We start from the raw sequence: 21649 nt of genomic DNA on the forward strand, positions 1-21649 counted from the left end.
GCGGGTCGGCGGCCGCGTCGGAGGGGGGCGGGGTCTTACAGGACTCGGAGTCTGCGGGAGGGGGAAGGGGGCGGAGGAGGGGGCCGTCACGTGACCCCGACAGCCGCAGCCCCTTGGGAAGCTGCGAGGCGGAAGTGAGTGTGCTGAGCCGGGGGGGGGGGGGGGGGGCAGGCGGCGCGGAGTCCACATCCGGGAAAGGCGGAGAGAGCGGAAGTGGCGTCGGTGCGGCCGGAGCCCTCGGGTGAAATTGTTAGGCGTGGAGAGGGAGTGATGTCTTCCCGGCTCGGTGCTGTCCCCGCCGTGAGTTTCTTGGTGTGACCGTTAACGATTTAGCGAGAGAGAGAAAACAACAAAACAAAAAACAAAACCGAGAGCGCGAGCCCCGGGCCGCTGCGCGCTTTGTCCCGCGCTGGAGAGTTGGTTTTATCCGAGCCCACCGTAGGCCCCACCCTTTGAGAGCAGATCCACCAGCCCCCCATTCTTTCCCCACTTTTTTTTCCCCTTCCTGTTTCCTACCTCCTGGCCTCCATTAGCTTCTATTTCCTTTGTATCCTCGGCGCCTCCCAGAGCCCTTGTCTTTTTTTTTTTTCCTCCTTCCTCTTTCTTTCCCTTTTCGAGCCTCCGTCTGGGACAACAGCGCTTTGACAATGGGGAAAGATGAAGGCTCTGGTCTTGCCACCTGCCTTCCCGTTGTAGGCAACTAGGACGACATACTTTTCCTAAAAAGCGTTGCTTGCTTCGCCTGAGGTAGTTGTCCCGCGAGAGCATCCCTTGGAGGCACCCGGGGAATTCATCTCTTTGTGGTCGGGGTTCAGGAGGCCCCCCCGCCCTCACTCGTGTGCTTGTGATTTTGCTAGACCCCGGGACCCACCTCCCTTAAGCTGCAGAGGAGCGCCAGGATCGTGGGAGCTAAGAAGTAAGTGAGGGTTTCCGAGGTCCTTTTATAATTGCTGTCGCCAGCGCTGTCGGAAAAAAAAAAAATCTGCACCGTCCAATATCATAGCCATCAGCCAGCCACCCGTGGCTTTGGGACCCTTGAGATGTGGCTAGTGTCATTGAGGAACCGAATTTTAAATTTTTATTTAATTTTAATTGACTTAAATAGATAGCCACCTGTAGATAGTGGCTACTGGATTGGACAGTGCAGGTCTAAACCTATGGCGGGGAAGGGAAACCTAGCTTGCCATATATATGTATATGTATATATATACACATACACACATATATATATATATATACATATTTATGTCTCAGAAATAGAGTGTATGAGTTGTAGACCTGCATTTTTTTCACACATTATACATTTAATGGAATCAGAAATAAAGATAATTTAAGAAATATATCAAATTACTTGGCTGCAATGACAGTTTATTCTGTGTACTGGAAATTTTTCCATGGTTGATATAAAAGAGATTCTCATTAGAAGCGCTCAGTACATGAATGCATTCATTCAGATGACACTTAACTAAATGTTTTCTTTGTGCCCATTGTCTAGTGGGTTGGGTATACAGATGTGAAAAACTAGCAATCTAAATGCAGAGGTTTTCAAGTACATCAACACACTCTCGTGTAATCTTTTTCCTCCTATCTGGGCAGGGGGAATCTCACTGTAACCTAGGCTGGCCTGGAAGTTCTCTTCCTTCTCTCATCTTTCTTGAGTGTTGGGATGTAGGCATTCATCATTATACCTGGCTTAGTAAATATTTTTGAGTGGGAATTTAATACTTGTCTTTGGGGAAGGGAAATGATCGTTTGAAAGAGAATGGTTAACAGAGAAGGTGACTCCTAAGCACAGGTTTGAAAATCAAGAAATGAAGCAGTTAAGTCTGGGGAAAATTTTTCACAAGAGAGAACCACATTTTGAACTGGCAAAGAAGTTGATAACAAATAGTTCCATATTACTGGCACAAAGGATGGAAGGTTTGCAGAGACATCTTTTAGAAAGATTGTCAAGAGCCAGTCACAAAGAGCCTTTTATGGCATGCCAACATGTTGGAATTTTATACTGGAAGGAAACCATAGCCTTGTAATGGATGAGTTGGAAGGATGCTGGGAAACTGGTTCCAAAGCTGGTATAGTAACTGAAGAAAGAAATGGAGAATGTGTGGCCTGGAATAGTAGCAATATAGTGTAGGTTTATGGTAATAATATGTAGGGAATATGCATGATGATTAGAGATGAGAGGCAAGGAGAAACAAGAATATCTTAAGTTTCTGGCTTTGGCAACCAGATGTTGTTGAAAGCATTCACTGGATTGGGAAGTTCTGAATGAAGAGTGACATTTGGAACAAATATAAATGGGTTTGGACCTTAAATGAAAAGTTGTTTTGAAATATTGAATAGGGAATCATCAATTGTAAAATGCAATTGCAGATATTGTTCTCCACAAATGGGAATATTTGTAAGCTCTAGGGAAGTGGTTAAAGCAATGTTTCTCAGACGTGTATTGGTTCCCTTGGAGATAATTGTTAAAAAAATAGGAAGATGAATGTGCTCTCATCAATCAGAATCTGAACTGTTGGGAATTCTTATTTGCGTGCGTGTGTGCGTGTGTGCGTGTGTGCGTGTGTGCGTGTGTGTGTGTGTGTGTGTGTGTGTGTGTGTGTGTGTGTGTGTGTGTGTTGGTCCTGGTGCTGTCTCTGAGCTGCTTTTTGCTCAAGGCTATCACTCGACCACTTGAGCTATAATGCTACTGCTAGCTTTTCTGAGTAGTTTATTGGAGATAAGAATCTCACAGACTCTCCTTCACAGGCTAGCTTCAAACTTTGATCCTTAGATCTCAGCCTCTGGAGTAGCTAGGATTATAGGTATGAGCCACCAGCACCCAGCCAAAGGAATACTTTTTTTTTTTTTTTTTGTCAGTGGTGGGGCTTGAACTCAGGGCCTGGGCGTTATCCCTGAGCTCTTCAGATCAAGGTGAATGCTCTACCACATGGGCCACAGCGCCACTTCTGGTTTTCTGCTGGTTAATTGGAGGTTTGGCTCATGGCCTTTCCTGCCCAGGCTGCCTTTGAACCTCAATCCTCAGATCTCAGCCTCTTGAGTATCTAGGATTACAGGCATGAGCCACCGGCGCCCGGCAAGAATATTTATTTTTAACTAATTTCCTAGGAGACTGAAGTTTGAGAACCAATGATGAGAAATGAGATTAGAAAAAAAAAAGAATGAAACCGTGGAGAACCCCAGTCATTTAAGATTGGCAAAATTAAAACAACAAAGGATAAGGAGACGAATTAAAATCCTTTTCTAAAAAACATACTCAACCTACTTCTTAATTCTTATAGAACAATTGATTTCTTTGTTTCCATTAGAAAGAATAACATTGCCCCATTTGTAAGGACCTGGAAAAAATTATACTAAATGAAGTAAGCCAGACCCAAAGAAAAGTAGCTTGCATGGTTTCCCTCATTTGTAAGAACTAGAATATGTCTATAATATTCTTAACAGGAGATCTCAATAACCCAATTGCTTAGTGCATATATGATGAAGCATATCAACATGCACTCCAAGATATGGAAACAAGAGGTTCTTATTATGTCCTACATGGAGGTATTTTTGTTTGTTTCTCTTAGTTTTCTATACCTGGTGTCTTATCTATATAAGTTTGATTTGTGGAAGGGAAAGGGAATCACAGAAACAGAAGGACAAAGGATGAACTAATGCAACATTGATACTCACTTGACACAATGTTGGATATGAGCCTTACAACTTGAAGGGGAAGCAGGAGAAAATGAGTGATGGGGTAATAATGTTTAAAACCAAATGTACTCATTACCTTATGTAATTGTAACCCACCTACTCATCACCTTTTCAATAAAGATTTTTTTTTAATGCTTGTAGGTAAGAAAAGAGTTGAAAATAGGCTTAAATGTTTTCATTTGTGTGGCCAGGACCTAAGACATGCTACATGATGATGATAAATTGTCAAATCACTGATGATAAATTGTCAAATCACTGAAATTATGGTAGTCATTCTATCATGCCTTTTCACATTCATTGTCATTTTATGGAAGTTTGAGATTAACCTTGTTTTTAACAAATAATGAAATGCTTTGAGTTGATGGGTAGGTAGTACAACATACTTGAAAGCTTTTTTTTTTTTCTGTGTCCTTTAAAAAAAGATATTAACAGGCTGGGAAGGTGGTAGAGTGCTTGCCTTGCATGCATGAGGCCCTGGGTTCCATTCCTCAGCACCACATAAGCAGAAAAAGCTAGAAGTGGTGCTATAGCTCCAGTGGTAGAACGTTAGCCTTGAGCTGAAGAGCTGAGGGACAGCGCCCAGGCCCAGAGTTCAGGCCCCACTATTGAGTCTCCCCGCTCCCAATATATATATAGTTGCCCAATCAAAGGAAGGGGTAACATTTTCCAAAAAGAGTTGTATTCATTACCTGGCTTATTAAATGGTAATCCCTCTGTGTATAACACCTCAATAATAATAAAATTATATTAAAATATTGCTGATCATATAAATTATTGCTTTTTTTATACCGTGTTCATGCTTATTTATTAGTGGGAATATCAGTATTTCTGAATTGAACTCTGATAATGAAATTCTCATTAGAGAATTTCCTAAGTGGAGCATATGGGACTTGGCTCTTTAATGGCCTATTGGTACTGTGAAGTCTATTTTTAGTAGCAGTTCTTTCCTTTTGGGAATGGTGGGTTTTGGATGTTAGTTCCCATTAACAAGTTTTATAGCTTTATTGAGATACAAATTAAGGACAATAGACTGCACTTATATAAAGTATATATGCTATGATCACAGATGCATCCGCATCTGTAAAACCATCACACAAGCAAAGTGACATTTTCATTTTTTCCAAATGTTTTTTGTGTCCTTCTGCAGTCCAATCCTCTCCTGTCTAACCTGTTTTTTTTTTTCCTCACTGTACAGTGGTTTCCATGTTGTAGGATTCTATATAAATTAAGTCACAGTACTTCCCTTTTTAAAAAAAGATTTCTCTCACTCAGAATAGCAATTTTGACATGAAAAGTAGTTTTTATTGCTGAGTAGAATTTAATTATGGATATACCACGATTTGTTTAGCCATCTATCTTTTTTTTTTTTTTTTGTCGGTTGTGGGCCTGAACTCTGGGCCTGGGCACTGTCCCTCAGCTCTTCAGCTCAAGGCTAGCCCTCTACCACTTGAGCCACAGCGCCACTTCCGGCTTTTTCTGCTTATGTGGTGCTGAAGAATCGAACCCAGGGCCTAATGCATGCAAGACAAGCACTCTACCACTGAGCCACCTTCCCAGCCCAGCCATCCATCTTGATTGGTGGATATTTGGGTTATTTTCAGTTTGGATTAGTATAATAAAGCTACTATATGAGATTCATGTACAACTTTTGTGTGGAGAAATGTTTTTATTTTGCTTGTTAAGCACTTAAAGTATTTTCCATCTACATTGATAGGGTCATAAGACAGGAATATGTTCACTTTTTTTTTTTAAGTTTTTTTTTTTTGGTCAGTCATGGACTTGAATTCTGGGCCTGGGCGCTGTCCCTCAGCTCTTCCACTCAAGGCCAGCGCTCTACCATTTGAGCTACAGTGCCGCTTCCAGTTTTCTAATGGTTTATTGGAGTAGGAGTCTCACGGTCTTTCCTGCCTGGGCTGGCTTTGAACCGCGATCCTTAGATCTCAGCCTCCTGAGTAGCTAGGATTATAGGCGCGAGCCACCAGTGCCCGGCAATATGTTCACTTTTTAAGAAAGTGACTTTCCAATTATATTTGTAAAATATATAAGAGTCAGTCTTCTTTTAAGGACAGTCTGGGATTTGAACTCAGGGCCTTATGCTTGCTAGAGAGTGCTCTACCTCTTGAACCATGCCTCCAACACTAAGAGTCAGTCTTTAATCTTAGCTAATTTAATAAGTATATAGTATGTCTCTGTAGTTTTAATTTGTGTTTTTTATTTATTTATTTATTTATTTTATTTTTTTTGGTCGGTCCTGGGGCTTGAACTCTGGGCTTGGGCACTGTCCCTGCACTCTTCAGCTCAAGGCAAGTGCTCTACCCCCTTGAGCCACAGCACCACTTCCAGTTTTCTAGTGGTTTATTGGAGATAAGAGTCTCACCGACTTTCCTGCCCGAGCTGGCTTTGAACTGAGATCCTCAGATCTCAGCCTCCTGAGTAAGCTAGGATTACAGGCATGAGCCACCAGCTCCCAGCAGTGTTTTTTATTTATACAAAACTTATTTATAAATAATGTTCAAGCTGGGTGCTGGTGGCTTATATCTGTAATCCTAGCTATTCAGGAGGCTGAGATCAGAGTATCTCAGTTCACAAGCCAGCTTAGGCAGTAAACTCTGTGAGACTCTTATCTCCAATTAACCATTAAAAAAATCCAGAAATGGAGCTGTGGCTCAAAGTGGTAGAGCACTAGCCTTGAGCAAAAGAGCTCAGGGACAGTGCATAGATCCCAAGTTCAAGCTCTACATCTGACAAGAAAATAAATAAAGTTGAGTATATATGTTCATGACCTGTTGGCCACTTGTATATCATTTTCTGTATATCTGTATATCTACATCCTTTCAGTCTCCTTTTTTTGGTGCCATGACTTTTTTTTTTTTTTTTATCGGTCATGGGGCTTGAACTCTGGGCTTGGGCGCTGTCCCTCAGCTCTTCAGCTCAAGGTGAGCGCTCTACCACTTGAGCTACAGCGCCACTTCCGGTTTTCTAGTGGTTTATTGGAGATAGGAGTCTCACGGTCTTTCCTGCCCAGGCTGGCTTTGAACCGCGATTCTCAGATCTCAGCCTCCTGAGTAGCTAGGATTACAGGCATGAGCCACCGGCGCCCGGCCCCATCACTTTTTTAAAAAATGTTTTTATTAGCATCAATTAATTGTACAAGGAGGTTTCATTTTGACACGTCCATATGTACATACAGTGTACCTCTATCAGACACACTCCCTGTCCCCTTCCCAAACCAATTTCAATAAGTTTTGTTCCATTTTCAAACATGTACACAAAGGATTTTGACCTGGGATCCAAACATGTCCTTGAACATGATTGGGAAGTGCTGTGCTACTGAGCTAGTCCTACCCATTAAATTAAAAAAAAAATTTAGGTTGCCACATGTTGGTGACTCGTGCCTGTAATTCTAGCTATTCAGGAGGCTGAGATCTGGGGATTATGGTTCAAAGCCAGATGGAGCAGGAAAGTCCATGAAGCTCTTATCTCCAATTAACTACCCCCTCACACACACCCCTAAAAAAATGCTACAGGTGGAACTGTGTCTCACATGGTAGAGCACTATATAGAACAGCACCCAAGCCCTGAGTTCAAGCCTTGAGTTCAAGCCTTAGGACTAATACAAACATTTTTAAAAAGTTGTCTTACTGGGGCTGGGGGTTTAGCCCAGCGGAAGGGCACCCGCCCGGCACACGCAAGGCCCTGGGTTGGGTCCTCAGCCCTGGAAAAAATAAACAAAAAACTACAAAAAAGTTGTCTTACTATGGAATTGTATTTCTCTCTCTCTCTCTTTTTTTTTTTGCCCGTTATGGGGCCTGAACTTTGAGCCCGGGCACTTTCCCTCAGCTCTTCAGCTCAAGGCTAGTGCTCTACCATTTGAGCCACAGCTCTATTTCTGGCCTTTTCTGCTTATGTGGTACTGAGGAATCGAACTCAGCCTCATGCTTGCAAGGCAAGCACTCTACCACTGAGCCACCTTCCCAGCCCTGTATTTCTTTTTTTTTTTTTTTTAATTGTATTTTATTTTATTTGAGAACATACTGTACAGGGGGGCTACAATTACATGGGCAGGATAATGCATACATTTCTTACCAAGCATTGCAGCCTCCTCCTTTGTTTACCCTTCACTTCCCTTCCCCGCCTCCCCCCTCCCCCCACTGTATTTCTTTTTTTATTTTTAAACTTTTGTCAGTGGGATTTGAATGCAAGGCCTTACTGACAAGATACTGATGAGTCATGCCTCCAGCCCTGTTTTTCACTGGCTAGGTTTAGGATAGAGTCTCACATAAACTGTATTCTAGGCACACACTACCTCTCCAACTTCCTGCCTGAAATTGCCTGGCACCACAGTCCTCTCAGTCTGTCTCTCATATAGCTTGGGACTTCAGATGCATACCACTGCACCCAGCTGTGTGTTGAGAAAGAATCATTTCTGCCTGGGCTGGCTTCAATCCACGATCCCCATGTTTTCAGCCTCCTAAATAGCTAGGTTTGCAGGTATAAATCACCAACATCCAGCTGAGTTGTAATATTTTGAAGAATATTTATTCTGAATAGTTCTTTTATTTGAATATAGGATTTGCCTGTGGTTTGCCTTTTCATTTTCTCAATGGTATATATATATATATATTTTTTTTTTTTGCTATGGAAAATGGGGTTTATTGTTTCTTTTCTGTAACACCTGTTCTTGTTCCATGATTGGAAATCTCTTATCCAATGATAATAATCTCATTATTGTAAGATTTTGTTCCTTGTATGTTGTATATTTGTCCATTTTTCTGCTTCTGATTTTTGCCCAATTCTTCCATTGCTATTTTTGTTGGTGGTTTTCCTTTGTCTGGGAGGTCCTTGGTTAACTAGCATTATAGAATGAAGCACTTATGCCTCTCAATGGTATATTTTTAAGAACAATTTTAAATCATTAAAGATGTTCCATTTATGGTTTCTTTTAAAACTTTAAGAACATTTGCTTTTCTTAATTTTAAAGATTTCTCCTTCTAGAGGTATTTTTTGTTTGTTTATTGCAGTTCTGAGTCTTTAACTCATTTATTGAAGTACTGAAGCTTGAACTTAGGGCCTTATTCTTGCTAGACAAGCACTCTACCATTTGAGTCAGGGTCTCACACTTTCACCCAGCAGTTCTTCTAAACTGGCCTCTAGAGTAACTGGGATTCTGTGTGCCACCATATCCAGCTTTTTGTTTTGTTTTATTTTGGTTTTTGTTTTCTCCCTAGTGGCAGGACCTTGCTGTGTATCTCAGGCCGGCCTGACCCTGCAATCTTGTCTTTACCTCCTAAGTGTTGTTGTCTAGAAGTTTTATAGGTTTCACATTTTGGTCTGACTCATTTGGAGTTAATTTTTGTCTATTATGTGTGGTGAGAGTCTATGTCTTATTTTCCCCCTGTATATGCAGTACTTGTTCCAAAGACTTGCCTTACTGAATTACCAAGCTAGGCATGATGGCATGTATCTGTAGCTCTGGCTATTTGAGAGGCTGAGACATGAAGATCAAAATTTGGAGGTCAGCCTAAGCAACTTAGTGAGACCCTATCTCAAACTAAAATTGAAATCATAAGAAAGGACTGGGCTGGGCTGGGAAGGTGGCTCAGTGGTAGAATGCTTGCCTCATATGCATGAGGCCCTGGGTTCGATTCCTCAGCACCACATAAATAGAAAAAGCCTGAAGTGGTGCTGTGGCTAAAGTGGTAGAGCGCTAGCCTTGAGATGAAGAGCTGAGGGACAGTGCCCAGGCCCAGAATTCAATCCCACGACTGACAAAAAGAAAGAAAAGAAAGAGAAAGGACTGGCAATATAAGTTAGTGGTAGAATACTTGCCAAGCTTGCCCGAGGCCCTGGGCTCATTTCCAGTTTGCAAAAAGTAAAAAAGTGAATGTGTGTTGGATTGTTTCTGGACTGTCTTTATTCTGTTCTGTTGATGTTTTGATTAAGTCTTGAAACTAGGTAATTTAAGTTTTCTAACTTTGGTGTTCTTTCATAATTGTTTTAGCTGTCCTAGGTTCTTTTCATTTTCATGTAAATTCTGGAGCTAAATTGCCAAAAGCTATAAAAAGCATACTGAATATTGATTGTTATTAGATTGAACATATAGATCCATATAGGGAAAATTGTTATTTTAACATACTGAGTTTTCTGACTTATGAACATCCTGTATTTTTCCACTTATGTCATCTTAATTTCTCTCAGCAATGTTAATAGCTTCTCTTTTTTTTCTCTTTCCTTCTTCATCTTTTTGTCCCTCTTCTGCTTTTCCCTCTCCTCCCCTTTCTCCCTCTCTCTTCCTTCCCCCCTCCCCCTCTTTTGTGATAGAGCCTTGCTGTGTATCTCAGACTGGCCTACAGCCCTTGATCCTCCTGCTTCTGCCTCCTGAGTTCTGGGATTAGGTATGAAATGTGCTACTACTCCTGGCTGTGTTGTTGTTTACCTAGTAAAATCTTAGGGGTTTTTATTGTTAATGTCGTTCCTAGGTATTTTTAAAATTCTCTTTTGGAGGTAGTGGACTTTGAAACTTGGAGCCTTATACTTGCTGGGCAGACACTCTACCAGTAAGCTATGCCTCTAGCCCATTTTGGCTGGTTATTTATTTTATTTTACTGATTGGACTTGAACTAAACTTTCTTATAGCTGGTATTCTACCACCACCTGAATAATACCTCTAGCTTGGTTATTTTTTTGGTTAATTGGAGATGGAGCCTTGAGGACTTTTCTGCCCATACTGGCCTAGAACCATGACACAACAGATCCTAGCCTGCTACATAGCTTGAATGACTGACACACACTCCTCTGTGCCAAACTATGGGTTGAGATGGGGTAGGGTCTTTCAGATTTATTACTCAAGAAAATTCTAGAGATCTATAAAAACCATTACTGGAATTAGTAAATGAATTTAAAAAGCAGATACAAGATTAAGATATAAGAAGTCAGGCTGGGAAGGTAGCTCAGTGGTAGAGTGCTTGCCTCACATGCCCTGGGTTCTATTCGTGAGCACCACATAAACAGAAAAAGCCAGAAGTGGCACTGCAACTCAAGGATAGAGCACTAGCCTTGAGCTGAAGAGTTGAGGGACAGTGCCCAGGCCCAGAGGTCAAGCCCCACGACCGACAAAAAAAAAAAGATAAGTCGAATTTTTTGTGTGTGTTGGCACTGTGCATGAACTCAGGGCCTTGAGATCTTACTTGGCTTTTTTTGATCAAATCTGATGCTCTGCCTTTTGAACAACATCTCCACTTCCAGCTTTTTGATAGAGAAAAGAGCCTCATGGACTTTTCTGCCCAGGCTATCTTTGAATTATGATCCTTAGATCTCAGCCTCCTGAGGCTGGGAAGGTGGCTCAGTGGTAGAGCACTTGCCTTGCATGCTGCAGGCCCTGGGTTCGATTCCTCAGCACCACATAAGAAAAAAGCCGGAAGTGGTGCTGTGGCTCAAGTGGTAGAGTGCTAGCCTTGGGCTGAAGAGCTGAGGGACAGCACCCAGGCCCAGAGTTCAGGCCCCACGACCGGACACCCCCCCACCCCCCGCCAAAAAAAAAAAAAGATCTCAGCCTTCTGAGTAGCTAGGATTACAGGCATGAGCCACCAGGATAGTGTTTGATCAGTTTGGTTTGGTTTGAGACTGGGTCTCATCTTGTAGTTCAGGGTAGCCTGTAATTCACTATGTACCCAGGCTGTCCTAAAATGCCATCCTCACCATCTCTGTGTCCTATATAGCTGGTATTAGAGGTCACTACTCCAAGCTCCTGATTATTATTTTAATGCCTATATGATCTGTGATATTTTCTGTGATATTTGTGGTGTCTTATTTCTTGATCAATTTAACATTCTTATTTACTGTTGATTCCAAAGAACTAGATTTTCTCTATTGTCTGTTCCCCAGTTTATTAATTCATTTTTCATCTTTGTTTAACTTTGCTCTTCTTTTTAAGGATATCTTATAATGAAATCTTAAGTCACTGATTTTAAATCTTCACTTCTAATATTAGCAATTACAGCTTTATGTTTCCAAATGTTTCATTAGTTGTATCCATATATTAGAATGAATGTATTTTTGTTGTTATTCGCTACAAAATATTTTCAGATTTCACTTTGAATTGACCTATGAGTTATTAAGAAGTAGATTATTTAGCTTCTAGATATTTGGATTTGTGTGTGTTTATGTGTATGTGTGTTTTGTTTTTCAATATCTTACTGCTTTTAGTTTCTAATTTGGTTCTGTGGACAAAGATACTGTTAATTTTGTCATTTGATACAAGTTTATGGTCCAAAAGGTTCTCTGACTTAGTGAACACATAATGTACACTTGAAGAGAATCCTGAATACAATATTCTATAAGTGTTAATGATTAGAACAATGTGGCTAATAATGTAGTTCAGATCATTTATGTCTTCATTGAATTATGTATATGTGTGAGCATGCGCGCGCGCACGCACGCGCACACACACACACACGCACACACACACACGCACACACACACACACACACACACACACACACACACACACACACACACACACACACACACACACACACACACACACACACACACACACACACACACTTTTCTAAGGCCTGAATGCTGTCCCTTAGCTTTTTGCTCAAGGCTAGTTCTCTACCAATTGAGTCACAACTCTGCTTCTGGATTCTTGGTGGTTAATTGGAGATAACTTCAAATCGTGATCCTCAAATCTCAGCCTCCTAAATAGCTACAGTTACAGGAATGAGCCACTAGCACCTGGCCTGAATTTTTAACTAATAATTCTATCAAATACTGAAAGAGACATCCAAATTTTTCTGATTGTGGAATTGTCTGTTTTTTCTCTAATCCTCTCAGTGTTTTGCTTTGAGTACTTTGAGGGTCTGTTATTAGGCACATACAAGGACAATTATGTCTTCCTGATAATTTGACACTTTTATTATTAGGAAGTGTCTCTTTATTTATGACTACTCATAATAGCTACTCTAGCTTCTTATGTTTACTGTGATTGTATACTTTTTCAATTTTTTGGTTTATTTTCAGTCTGTATATCTCTATATTTATAGGCTCCCTCTTGTAGGTGCTTGTAAGGTATTGCCTTTTTATTGGTTGTCATTTGCTGACTAAACTGTAGTACTTAGACCAGAAACATTTGAATCGATATTGATAGGGCTCAATTTAGATCTGTTCTTTTATTATTTGACCTCCATCTGCCCTATTGTTTGTTCCTTTATTCTTCTTCAGATTATTTGAATATTTAGTGTTACATTTTAAATGTGCTATTTTTTGTCTATGGTCTTTTTTTTAACTGATGTTTTAGGAATTATAATGTATATATATATATATATATATATATATATATATATATATTCTTTCATAGTCTTAATATTCTGCCACTTTGCTTAAATTTAAAAACCTCACTACCATGTAGATTTCTTTTTTTCTTTTTAATATATACTTTATTGTAAAAATATTGTACAGAGGGTTACAGATACGTGAGTAAAGTAATGAGTACATTTCCCATCGAGCATTGTCATCTCCTCCTCCATGTAGATTTCTTTAACCTCCTACCATTATCTTGTATTGCCATATGTGTTGTATGTAAAATCTATTGGAAACCCTACTAAATAATATTAAATTTTTGCTTTAAGTAACATGTTTACCTTAGCCATTTACCATTGTGTTGTTTTTTTCATTCCAGTATCGCTTGCTTCAGCTGGAATAACTAGATTTCACATTTCTTATTCAGCAGGTTTTCTGACAACAAAGTTTCTGTTTTTCATTATCTGAAGAAATATTCTGGTAGGATATTTTCATTGAAGAAAGAGTGCTGAATTGACAAACCTTTTCTCTCAGGATTGTAAAGATTGTGTTGTATTGTCTTGTAGCCTTCCTGTTTCTGTGACTTCCTGAATCTATGACCGCTTGGATTACTGTTTCCTGTCATGTAAATGTTCTTTCTGAAGCTACCATCTAGATTTTAATAAACCTTTAGTGTAAGAGTTTCATTAAGATGTGTGTAGTTGTGTTTTTCTTTAATCTTATTCAGTGATTGTTGAGCTTCTTGAATGGTTCAATTAATATTTGCCACCAAATTTAGGAGATTTTTCTCCCATTATTTCTTTCAACAGTGCTACCTCAGTATCCTCTTTCCTCTGAAATTACAGAACTACCTTGAAGTCAGAACTTTGAAATTTAATTACAGGTTGTTGGATTATACTGGCTATTTTCTAGCCCTTGTTTTCCTTTTTCTTTTTTTTCTTTCACTCTTATCTTTAAGTTCATGGACTTTCCTTTGCCATTTTCATTCTACTGAAGACCCTATGTAGTGGGCTTTATTTTATTTATTTATTTATTTATTTATTTTTGGGTCCGGTTGTGGGGCCTGAACTCTGGGCCTGGGCACTGTCCCTCAGCTCTTCAGCTCAAGGCTAGCACTCTACCACGTGAGCCACAGCACCACTTCCAGCTTTTTTCTTTTTGCTTATGTGGTGCTGAGGAATCGAACCTAGGGCCTCAGGCATGCAAGGCAAGCGCTGTACCACTGAGCCACCTTCCCAGCCCCTGGGCTTTATTTTAGATACTACATTTTACAGTACTAAAATTTCATTTGGTTCCTTTTTATGCTTTCTGCTGGCTGATAATTCCTAGTTTTTCCTTCATTTCATGTGTATTGTTCTTTTTTTCCCCTAATTTCTCAAGAGTATGACTTACTTTATAAGCAGTTGTAATAGCAATTGGAAAAAATGTTTGGCACATCTAATATCTGGATCATCTTGAGGATAGCATCTGATCCTCTGAGACTTTATTGTGTTATGTTTTTGTATGTGTTGTATTATTTCAGAATTAATCCTCAATAAATTATGAATATATTGTGGGTTTGGGGTCCTGTCTTAATCTTCTAGAGTTATTACTGGTTCTGTTTTAGTAGCCACTCCACTTAGGATTAGACTATTAGTTTGTCTCACCTCTGAGGGCATTGGTTAAATCTCACTTCTATTCTTTCCATTTTTGCTATGATTTGGCTTGTTCCATTCATGGATCACCTATGGATTATGAATAGTAGGTCTGTGAGATTTCTTCAGGTGTTTCAGATCTTCTAGTTTCGAAGTCTTCCGAGGCAGATTGGAATTTGCTGTTATGTGTAGCTCCTATAACTTGCACAATCACTTTCCTTTTCTCCCTAGGATTCTCGTGTACCGTGCTCATCTTTCTTTGCGTAGGAAGATGTAATTGAAGCTGCAAATGCTGCTCTGCAAGTTAGGCAACCTAGTGGCAAAGCCATGAAATAAAACTAAGCCAAGTACCAGTGACTTAGTAATTCTAGCTACTCAGGAGGCTGAGATCTGAGAATCACTGTTCAAAACCAGCCCAGGCAGGAAAGTCTGTGAGACTCTTACATCCAATAAACTATGAGAAGAGCTAGAGGTTGAAGCTGTGGCTCAAGTGGTACAGCACTGACATTCTTGAGCTAAAGAAGATAAGGGACAGCACATAAGGCCCTGAGTTCAAGCCCTAAGATCATCCCCCCCCCAAAAAAAAAAATCCACAAATAAGAAACTCATACTATGTCAATCACTTGACCCATCTTTATTTTCCTATGTAATCAATCCTCTTTGTTGTTGTTGTTGTTGTCGTTGTTTTGGGTGCCAGTCTTGAGACTTGAACTTAGGACCTGGGTGCTGTCCCTGAGCTTTTTTGAACAAGGCTAGCACTATTACCACTTGAGCTACATAGCTCTACTATCACCTTTTTGATAGTTAATTGGAGATAAGAGTCTCACAAACTTTCTAGCCCTGGCTGGCTTCAAATCGCCTCTTGAATATTTAGAATTACAGGCATGAGCCAATGGTACCTGAATCCATCTGCTTTTGTTTAATGTAAGATCCAGAGTTTATCTTCTTGCTCAACAGGAGGATTGCATTGTAGTGTTCCATCACATCTTTGTATTAAATTTCTAATATATGTCCCCATATTAAGAAGGCTGAAAATCATGCTCCCCATTTCAGCATATGACATAGTGTTATATTTACTCAGTACCCATTTCTAGTCCCTTTTTCCCAGAGGAAACCATCTTTATGAGTGTGATGTTTGTCTTTAAATATTTATGAATCCTTTGAAAATAGTAGATTGGTTTATTATATGTATTTGTATTTCATTTATTGAGATGACATTGTACTGGAGTTCCTGTTCTGCTTTTTTTCAGGGAACAGTTTGCCTTTTAATTGAGTTCATTCTCTATGCTTAGTTTATTTTTTTAAAAACTTATTGTAGGGGTTGGGAAGGTGGCTCAGTGGTAGAATGCTTGCCTTGTGTGCATGAGGTCCTAGGTTTGATTCCTCAATACCACATAAGCAGAAAAAGCTGGAAGTGGCCCTGTGGCTCAAGTGGTAGAGTGCTATCCTTGAGTTGAAAGCTGAGGAACAGCGCCCAGGCTCAGAGTTCAGGCCCCACAACTGACAAAAAAAATTATTGTAAAGATGAATACAGAGAAGTTATGATTAGTTTATGGCATCTGACAACTACATAGTGTTCCATAGTAAGCATCATCATATTTTATTTCTGTACTTTCCTAAAGATAATCACCTGTGTTACTTCTACTCAAACAAACCTGTATATGTAATTGCTTTATTATTATTATTTTTTATGAGTCTGTTTATTTGAGACAGAGTGTGGCTGTGTAGCTCAGACTGGCCTCAAACTCAGGAGCATACTGAGGCCTGTGCCACCATGTCTAGTTTATCCATGCTACTGAAGCAAGCTTACTTTACTCCTTAATTTTTGCCTTTTGGGCCATTTTTTGGTTAAGGCAGCCTTTAAATACTCAGTATGAAGCAAGCCTCACATAGCTGTTTACTGGAACAGCGAGGACCTTGAAGAATTGCTGCTGCTATACCTTATCTTAAGCCACCTAGAAGAATATCTAATGGTTTGTAGTTACTCAATAATCCTTCTTAATTCTTATAAGCCACTCTTTGATTTAGGACTCTACATACAGCTATTTAACAGCTATTAGCCAGTGTAATTCAGACAAGATAGTCTTCGTTTTTTGTGTTGTTTTTTTTTTACCTAGGGAAGCTAAGTATTGTGCCTTACTGAAGTAAGACAGTGCAGAACAGTTTAGAAAGGAGGCTAAGGGAGAAGGAAAATGGATCAGTGTATAGACTACAGACTATTTTTTTCCTTTTTATTCTCAGAGACAACCTTTGGTTACTGGCTCTATCAGGCAGAGAGGCTAAGCAATACCTGGTTACAGATTCAGGGAATGATTGCTAGAGGATCTCTGAAGAGCCACAGAATACATATTACCTTGCCTACTTTTTTCTGAGATAAAGTTAGGAAAGAATGCTTTTGCTACACAAGGATCATTTATATGGACTGTATACTCTTTCACACTACAGAGAAGTATAATAAATGAACATAATGTGTTAAATTGATTATTGTAATTTTTAGGACAGTGTGTGTGTGTGTGTGTGTGTGTGTGTGTGTGTGTGTGTGTTGTATGTGTGTGTTGTATGTATGTGCCAGTCTTGGGGCTTGAATTTAGGGCCTGGGAGCTGTCCTTAAGCTTTTCTTTTCCTCCCTCAAGGCTAGTACTCTAGTGCTCTTCCACTTGTGCCATAGCTCCACTTCTGGTTTATTGATGCTTAATTGGAGACAGGACTCTCATGGACTTTGCTGCCATAGCTGGCTTCCAGATCCTCAGGTCTCAGCCTCCAGAGTAGTTAGGATTACAGGTGTGAGCCACTGGCACTTGGCATAATATACTTAAAAACAAACAAACAAACAAACAGGCTTTTTTTTTTTTTTTTTGTCGGTCGTGGGGCTTGAACTCTGGGCCTGGGCGCTGTCCCTCAGCTCTTCAGCTCAAGGTGAGCGCTCTACCACTTGAGCTACAGCGCCACTTCCGGTTTTCTGGTGATTTATTGGAGATAGGAGTCTCATGGTCTCTCCTGCCCGGGCTGGCTTTGAACCGTGATCCTCAGATCTCAGCCTCCTGAGTAGCTAGGATTACAGGCGTGAGCCACCAGCGCCCGGCTAGGCTTTTTTTTCCCACAGGAAACAACTTGATTATATTCTTAAGATATAAGAAAGGCCGGGCACCAATGGCTCATGCCTGTAATCCTAGCTACTTAGAAGGCTGAGACCTGAGGATCGCAGTTCAAAGCCTGCAAGGGCAGGAAAGTCCGTGAGACTTCTCTCCAAATAAACCACCAGAAAACCAGAAGTGGCACAGTGGCTCAAGTGGTAGAGCGCTAGCCTTGAACTGAAGGGCTGAGGGACAGCGCCCAGACCCAAAGTTCAAGCCCCATGACTGACCAAAGAAAGAATATATATAAAAGTTAAAAACAGCCAGGCATGGGTGGCTCACGCCTATAATCCTAGCTACTCAGGAGGCTGAGACCTGAGGATCATGGTTCAAAGCCAGCCCCAGGCAAGAAAAGTCCATGAGACTCTTATTTCCAGTAAACTGCCAGAAAACTGAAAGTGGTGCTGTATCAAGCAGTAGAGTGCTTGCCTTGAGCTGAAGAGCTGAGGGATAACGCCCAGGCCCAGAGTTCAAGCCCCAGGACCAACAACAACAACAACAAAAAATGGTTAAAAACTAAAAATGTAAAAAGAAGGGCTGGGAAGGTGGCTCAGTGGTAGATCGCTTGTTTTGAATGCCTGAGGCCCTGGGTTCAATTCCTCAGTACCACATAAGCAAAAAGAAAAGAGCCGGAAGTGGTGCTGTGGCTCAAGTGGTAGAGTGCTAGCCTTGAGCTAGAGCTGAGGGACAGCGCCCAGGCCCAGAGTTCAGGCCCCATGACTGGACCCCCCCCCAAAAAATGTAAAAAGAATATATATAGACCTCCTTTGTGGTATATATCTTTGTGTTGTGTCAGTAGCAGGACCCAGTGTGCAATAAAGGACAATAGTTTCCAGTATACGATCCCTCATGATGACTCCTTAAGTGGCTCATCGTCTGCCTCCTCCTGTGAACCAGTGAATGATTTTCCAGAATCCTTCCAAAAATCTACCTACTGGATGAAGATGAGAAGAATCAAGCCAGCTGCCACTTCTCATATTGAAGGTATTTGATCTGTGTTTTTCCAAGACAGAACACTCTGAAGTTTTTATTTTGAGGTAACTGCTATAAGTGACTTTTTTTTTTGCGGGGGTGGGGGGGTCCGGTCGTGGGGCCTGAACTCTGGGCCTGGGCGCTGTCCCTCAGCTCTTCAGCTCAAGGCTAGCGCTCTACCACTTGAGCCACAGCGCCACTTCTGTTTCTTTTCTTTTTGCTATGTGGTGCTGAGGAATCAAACCCAGGGCCTCATGCATACAAGGCAAGTGCTCTACCACTGAGCCACCTTCCCAGCCCCTATAAGTGACTCTTAACAGGGTTAAATGCTACTTATGTTTGTCATTTGTGTTTGAAGACAATGTTGTTCATTTGTTTGAAATAGAGTCTCACTCTGAAGTGTAGGCAAGCCTGAAACTTACTTGTAGGCCAGGCTAATCTTGAACTTATGATCCTCCTGCCTCAGTCTCCTGAGTACAGGTATTTCAGGTGTGCACCACACCCAGCTTTGATTAAATTTTAGGGTGAAGCCAGGCACTGGTGACTCATGCTTGTAATCTGAGCTACTTAGGATGCTGAGATCTGAAGTCACCGTTCAAGTCGGCCCTGGCAAGAAAGTCCATGAGACTTTTTTTTTTTTTGGTTGGTCATGGGGCTTGCACTCTGAGCCTGGACACTGTCCCTCAGCTCTCCAGCTCAAGGCTAATGCTCTGCCACTTCCAGTTTTCTAGTGGTTTATTAGAGATAAGAGTCTCACAGATTTTCCTGCCTGGACTGGCTTTGAACTATGATTCCCAGATTTCAGCCTCCTTAGTAACTAGGATTACAGGCCTGAGCCACCAGCGCTTGGTGGGACTCCTCCTATCTCTAATTACCAGAAAACCAGAATTAGTGCTGTGACTCAAAATGGTAGAACCACTAGTCTTGAGCAAAAGAGCTCAGGGATAGCATTCAGGCCCTGAATTCAAGCCCCACAACCAACCAAGAAACAAAAAAAAAATTTTTTTTTAGGTGATAGGCTACTACATTATTTTCATGAACTGTCCATTTAATAGAGTGGAATTCTGTTGATCCATCTTCTCTGGATGCCCTTGTCTTACACCTGTACTTCTGGCTACTCAGGAGGCTGATATCTAAGGATCATGGTTCAAATCAAGCCCAGGCAGCAAAGTACATGAGACTCTTATCTCCAGTTAGACACCAAAAAGCCAAAAGTGAATCTGTGGCTAAGTAGTAACATGCTGGCCTTCAAGCCTGGTGCCGATGGCTCATGCCTGTAATCCTAGCTACTCAGGAGGCTGAGATCTGAGGATCACAGTTCAAAGCCAGCCCATGCAGGCTATTTCCAATTAACCACCATAAAACCAGAAATGGCCCTGTGGCTCAAGTGATAGAACACTGGCCTTGAGCTGAAGAGCTCAAGGGACAGCTCCTAGGCCCAGAAGTAAAAAAACAAACAAACAAACGGGGCTGAGGGTTTAGCTCAGCGGAAGAGTGCTCGCTCACCTGGTGAGCGCAAGGCCCTGGGTTAGGTCCTCAGCTCTGGAAAACAAAAAACAAAAAGATTGCCTTCAGCAAAAAAGCTGAGGGTCAGTGCCCAGGCCCGACCAAAAACAAGTGCCTATCTTCATAGAATTAGAACTACTTCCCTCTATTCTTCTAGTTTTGAGGATATAGGAGTTATGGAGTAGTGTATTCTTTTTTGGGGGGAGGCGGGGAGGTCGGTCATGGGGCCTGGACACTGTCCCTCAGCTCTAAAGCTCAAGGCTAGCGCTCTACCACTTGAGCCACAGAGCCACTTCTGGCTTTTTTCTGCTTACGTGGTGCTAAGGAATCAAACGCAGGGCCTCATGCATGTAAGGTAAGCACTCTACCATTGAGCCAACTTCCCAGCCCGTGGAGTAGTATATTCTACAGGGTCATATCTTAAGGGTAAGTGGCAGTCACATCAAGATTAAGCAGGGATAGGAATAAAACTTAAGTGGTAGAATGCTTATCTAGCAAGCGAGAGGTCCTGGGTTCAATCCTCGATACTACAAATACACACACACACACACAAACATATATAATAAATAAGTACATAAATAAATGAAAACTAGCATCAAGCAGAACACATTTTCTGAAGAACTGTTAGTCACAGGGAAGACCTGATGGCTTTCAAGGGAGCACAGTCCAGAAGGAGGAGGAAAGTTCCAGTAGTGAATGAGAAGTCACACCAATGTTCCTTGAGTTGTCATAAACAATTGTGCAAGGCTGAGTTCACTAGAGAGAAATCTTTTCATTTGATGATCTTGTGGGTAGTGTTTTGAATGCAGGACCAGATGTTCACTTGTAATGTATACTGAGTTTGTATTTTGTATGTTATGTCAGGATCAGGTGGCATATCAACCAAAGGAAAAAGGAAACCCAGGCAAGAAGAAGATGAAGACTATCGAGAATTTCCTCAGAAGAAGCATAAACTTTATGGTAAGGGAGCACTTTACTATTTCTTTTTCCTCTCTGGGCTTTTTAATTTGAGGTTAAAAGAGAGAGAGAGAGAGAGAGAGAGAGACTTTGGTATGGACCCTTGCCTGGCTTTTGAGCCTTTTGAATTTAGGGGAATAATGGCTCCATCCTTTCTTCTTGCACCCTTTCATTTGGCCATGACTTAGGACTGGGGCCCAGATGTTGATGAGGAGGGAACGAGGTGTTGTAAAGGTGATAGATTAAGCTTCAGGTTTCTGTCTTGTCTCAGGGAGGAAGCAGCGGCCAAAAACTCAGCCTAATCCCAAATCTCAAACTCGTCGCATTCGAAAGGAACCACCAGTTTATGCAGCAGGTATGTTTTCTTTTTGAAGCTTTGTGGGACATGATTGTCACACTTAGGGTTGGTATTGCTGTTGCCTGTGAGGAATGATGTTCTGAAGC

At 41.1% G+C, this 21649-nt stretch overlaps 1 protein-coding gene across 6 annotated transcripts in view; it reads left to right on the forward strand.

The window, feature by feature from the left end:
- Positions 1-203: 203 nt before the first annotated feature.
- Znf512 (zinc finger protein 512) overlaps positions 204-21649 on the forward strand; it is a 40259-nt gene continuing 18813 nt past the window's right edge. For 3 of the 6 annotated variants that reach the window (XR_011372495.1, XM_070025271.1, XM_070025276.1), the window contains exons 1-5: positions 204-300; positions 858-916; positions 18567-18754; positions 21113-21208; positions 21477-21560. Coding sequence is in view for 5 of the 6 variants with exons in the window: in XM_070025271.1 (XP_069881372.1) it covers positions 271-300; positions 858-916; positions 18567-18754; positions 21113-21208; positions 21477-21560 (457 nt within the window). In the remaining variant the exon portion in view is untranslated. The remainder of the gene's footprint in view (positions 301-857; positions 917-18566; positions 18755-21112; positions 21209-21476; positions 21561-21649) is intronic. The other 3 variants (XM_070025273.1, XM_070025274.1, XM_070025275.1) reach the window with 3 other exon arrangements.

The sequence above is a fragment of the Dipodomys merriami genome, unplaced genomic scaffold, assembly GCF_024711535.1.
Source record: "Dipodomys merriami isolate MVZ:Mamm:240054 unplaced genomic scaffold, mDipMer1.0.p SCAF_17, whole genome shotgun sequence".
Lineage (NCBI taxonomy): Eukaryota > Metazoa > Chordata > Mammalia > Rodentia > Heteromyidae > Dipodomys > Dipodomys merriami.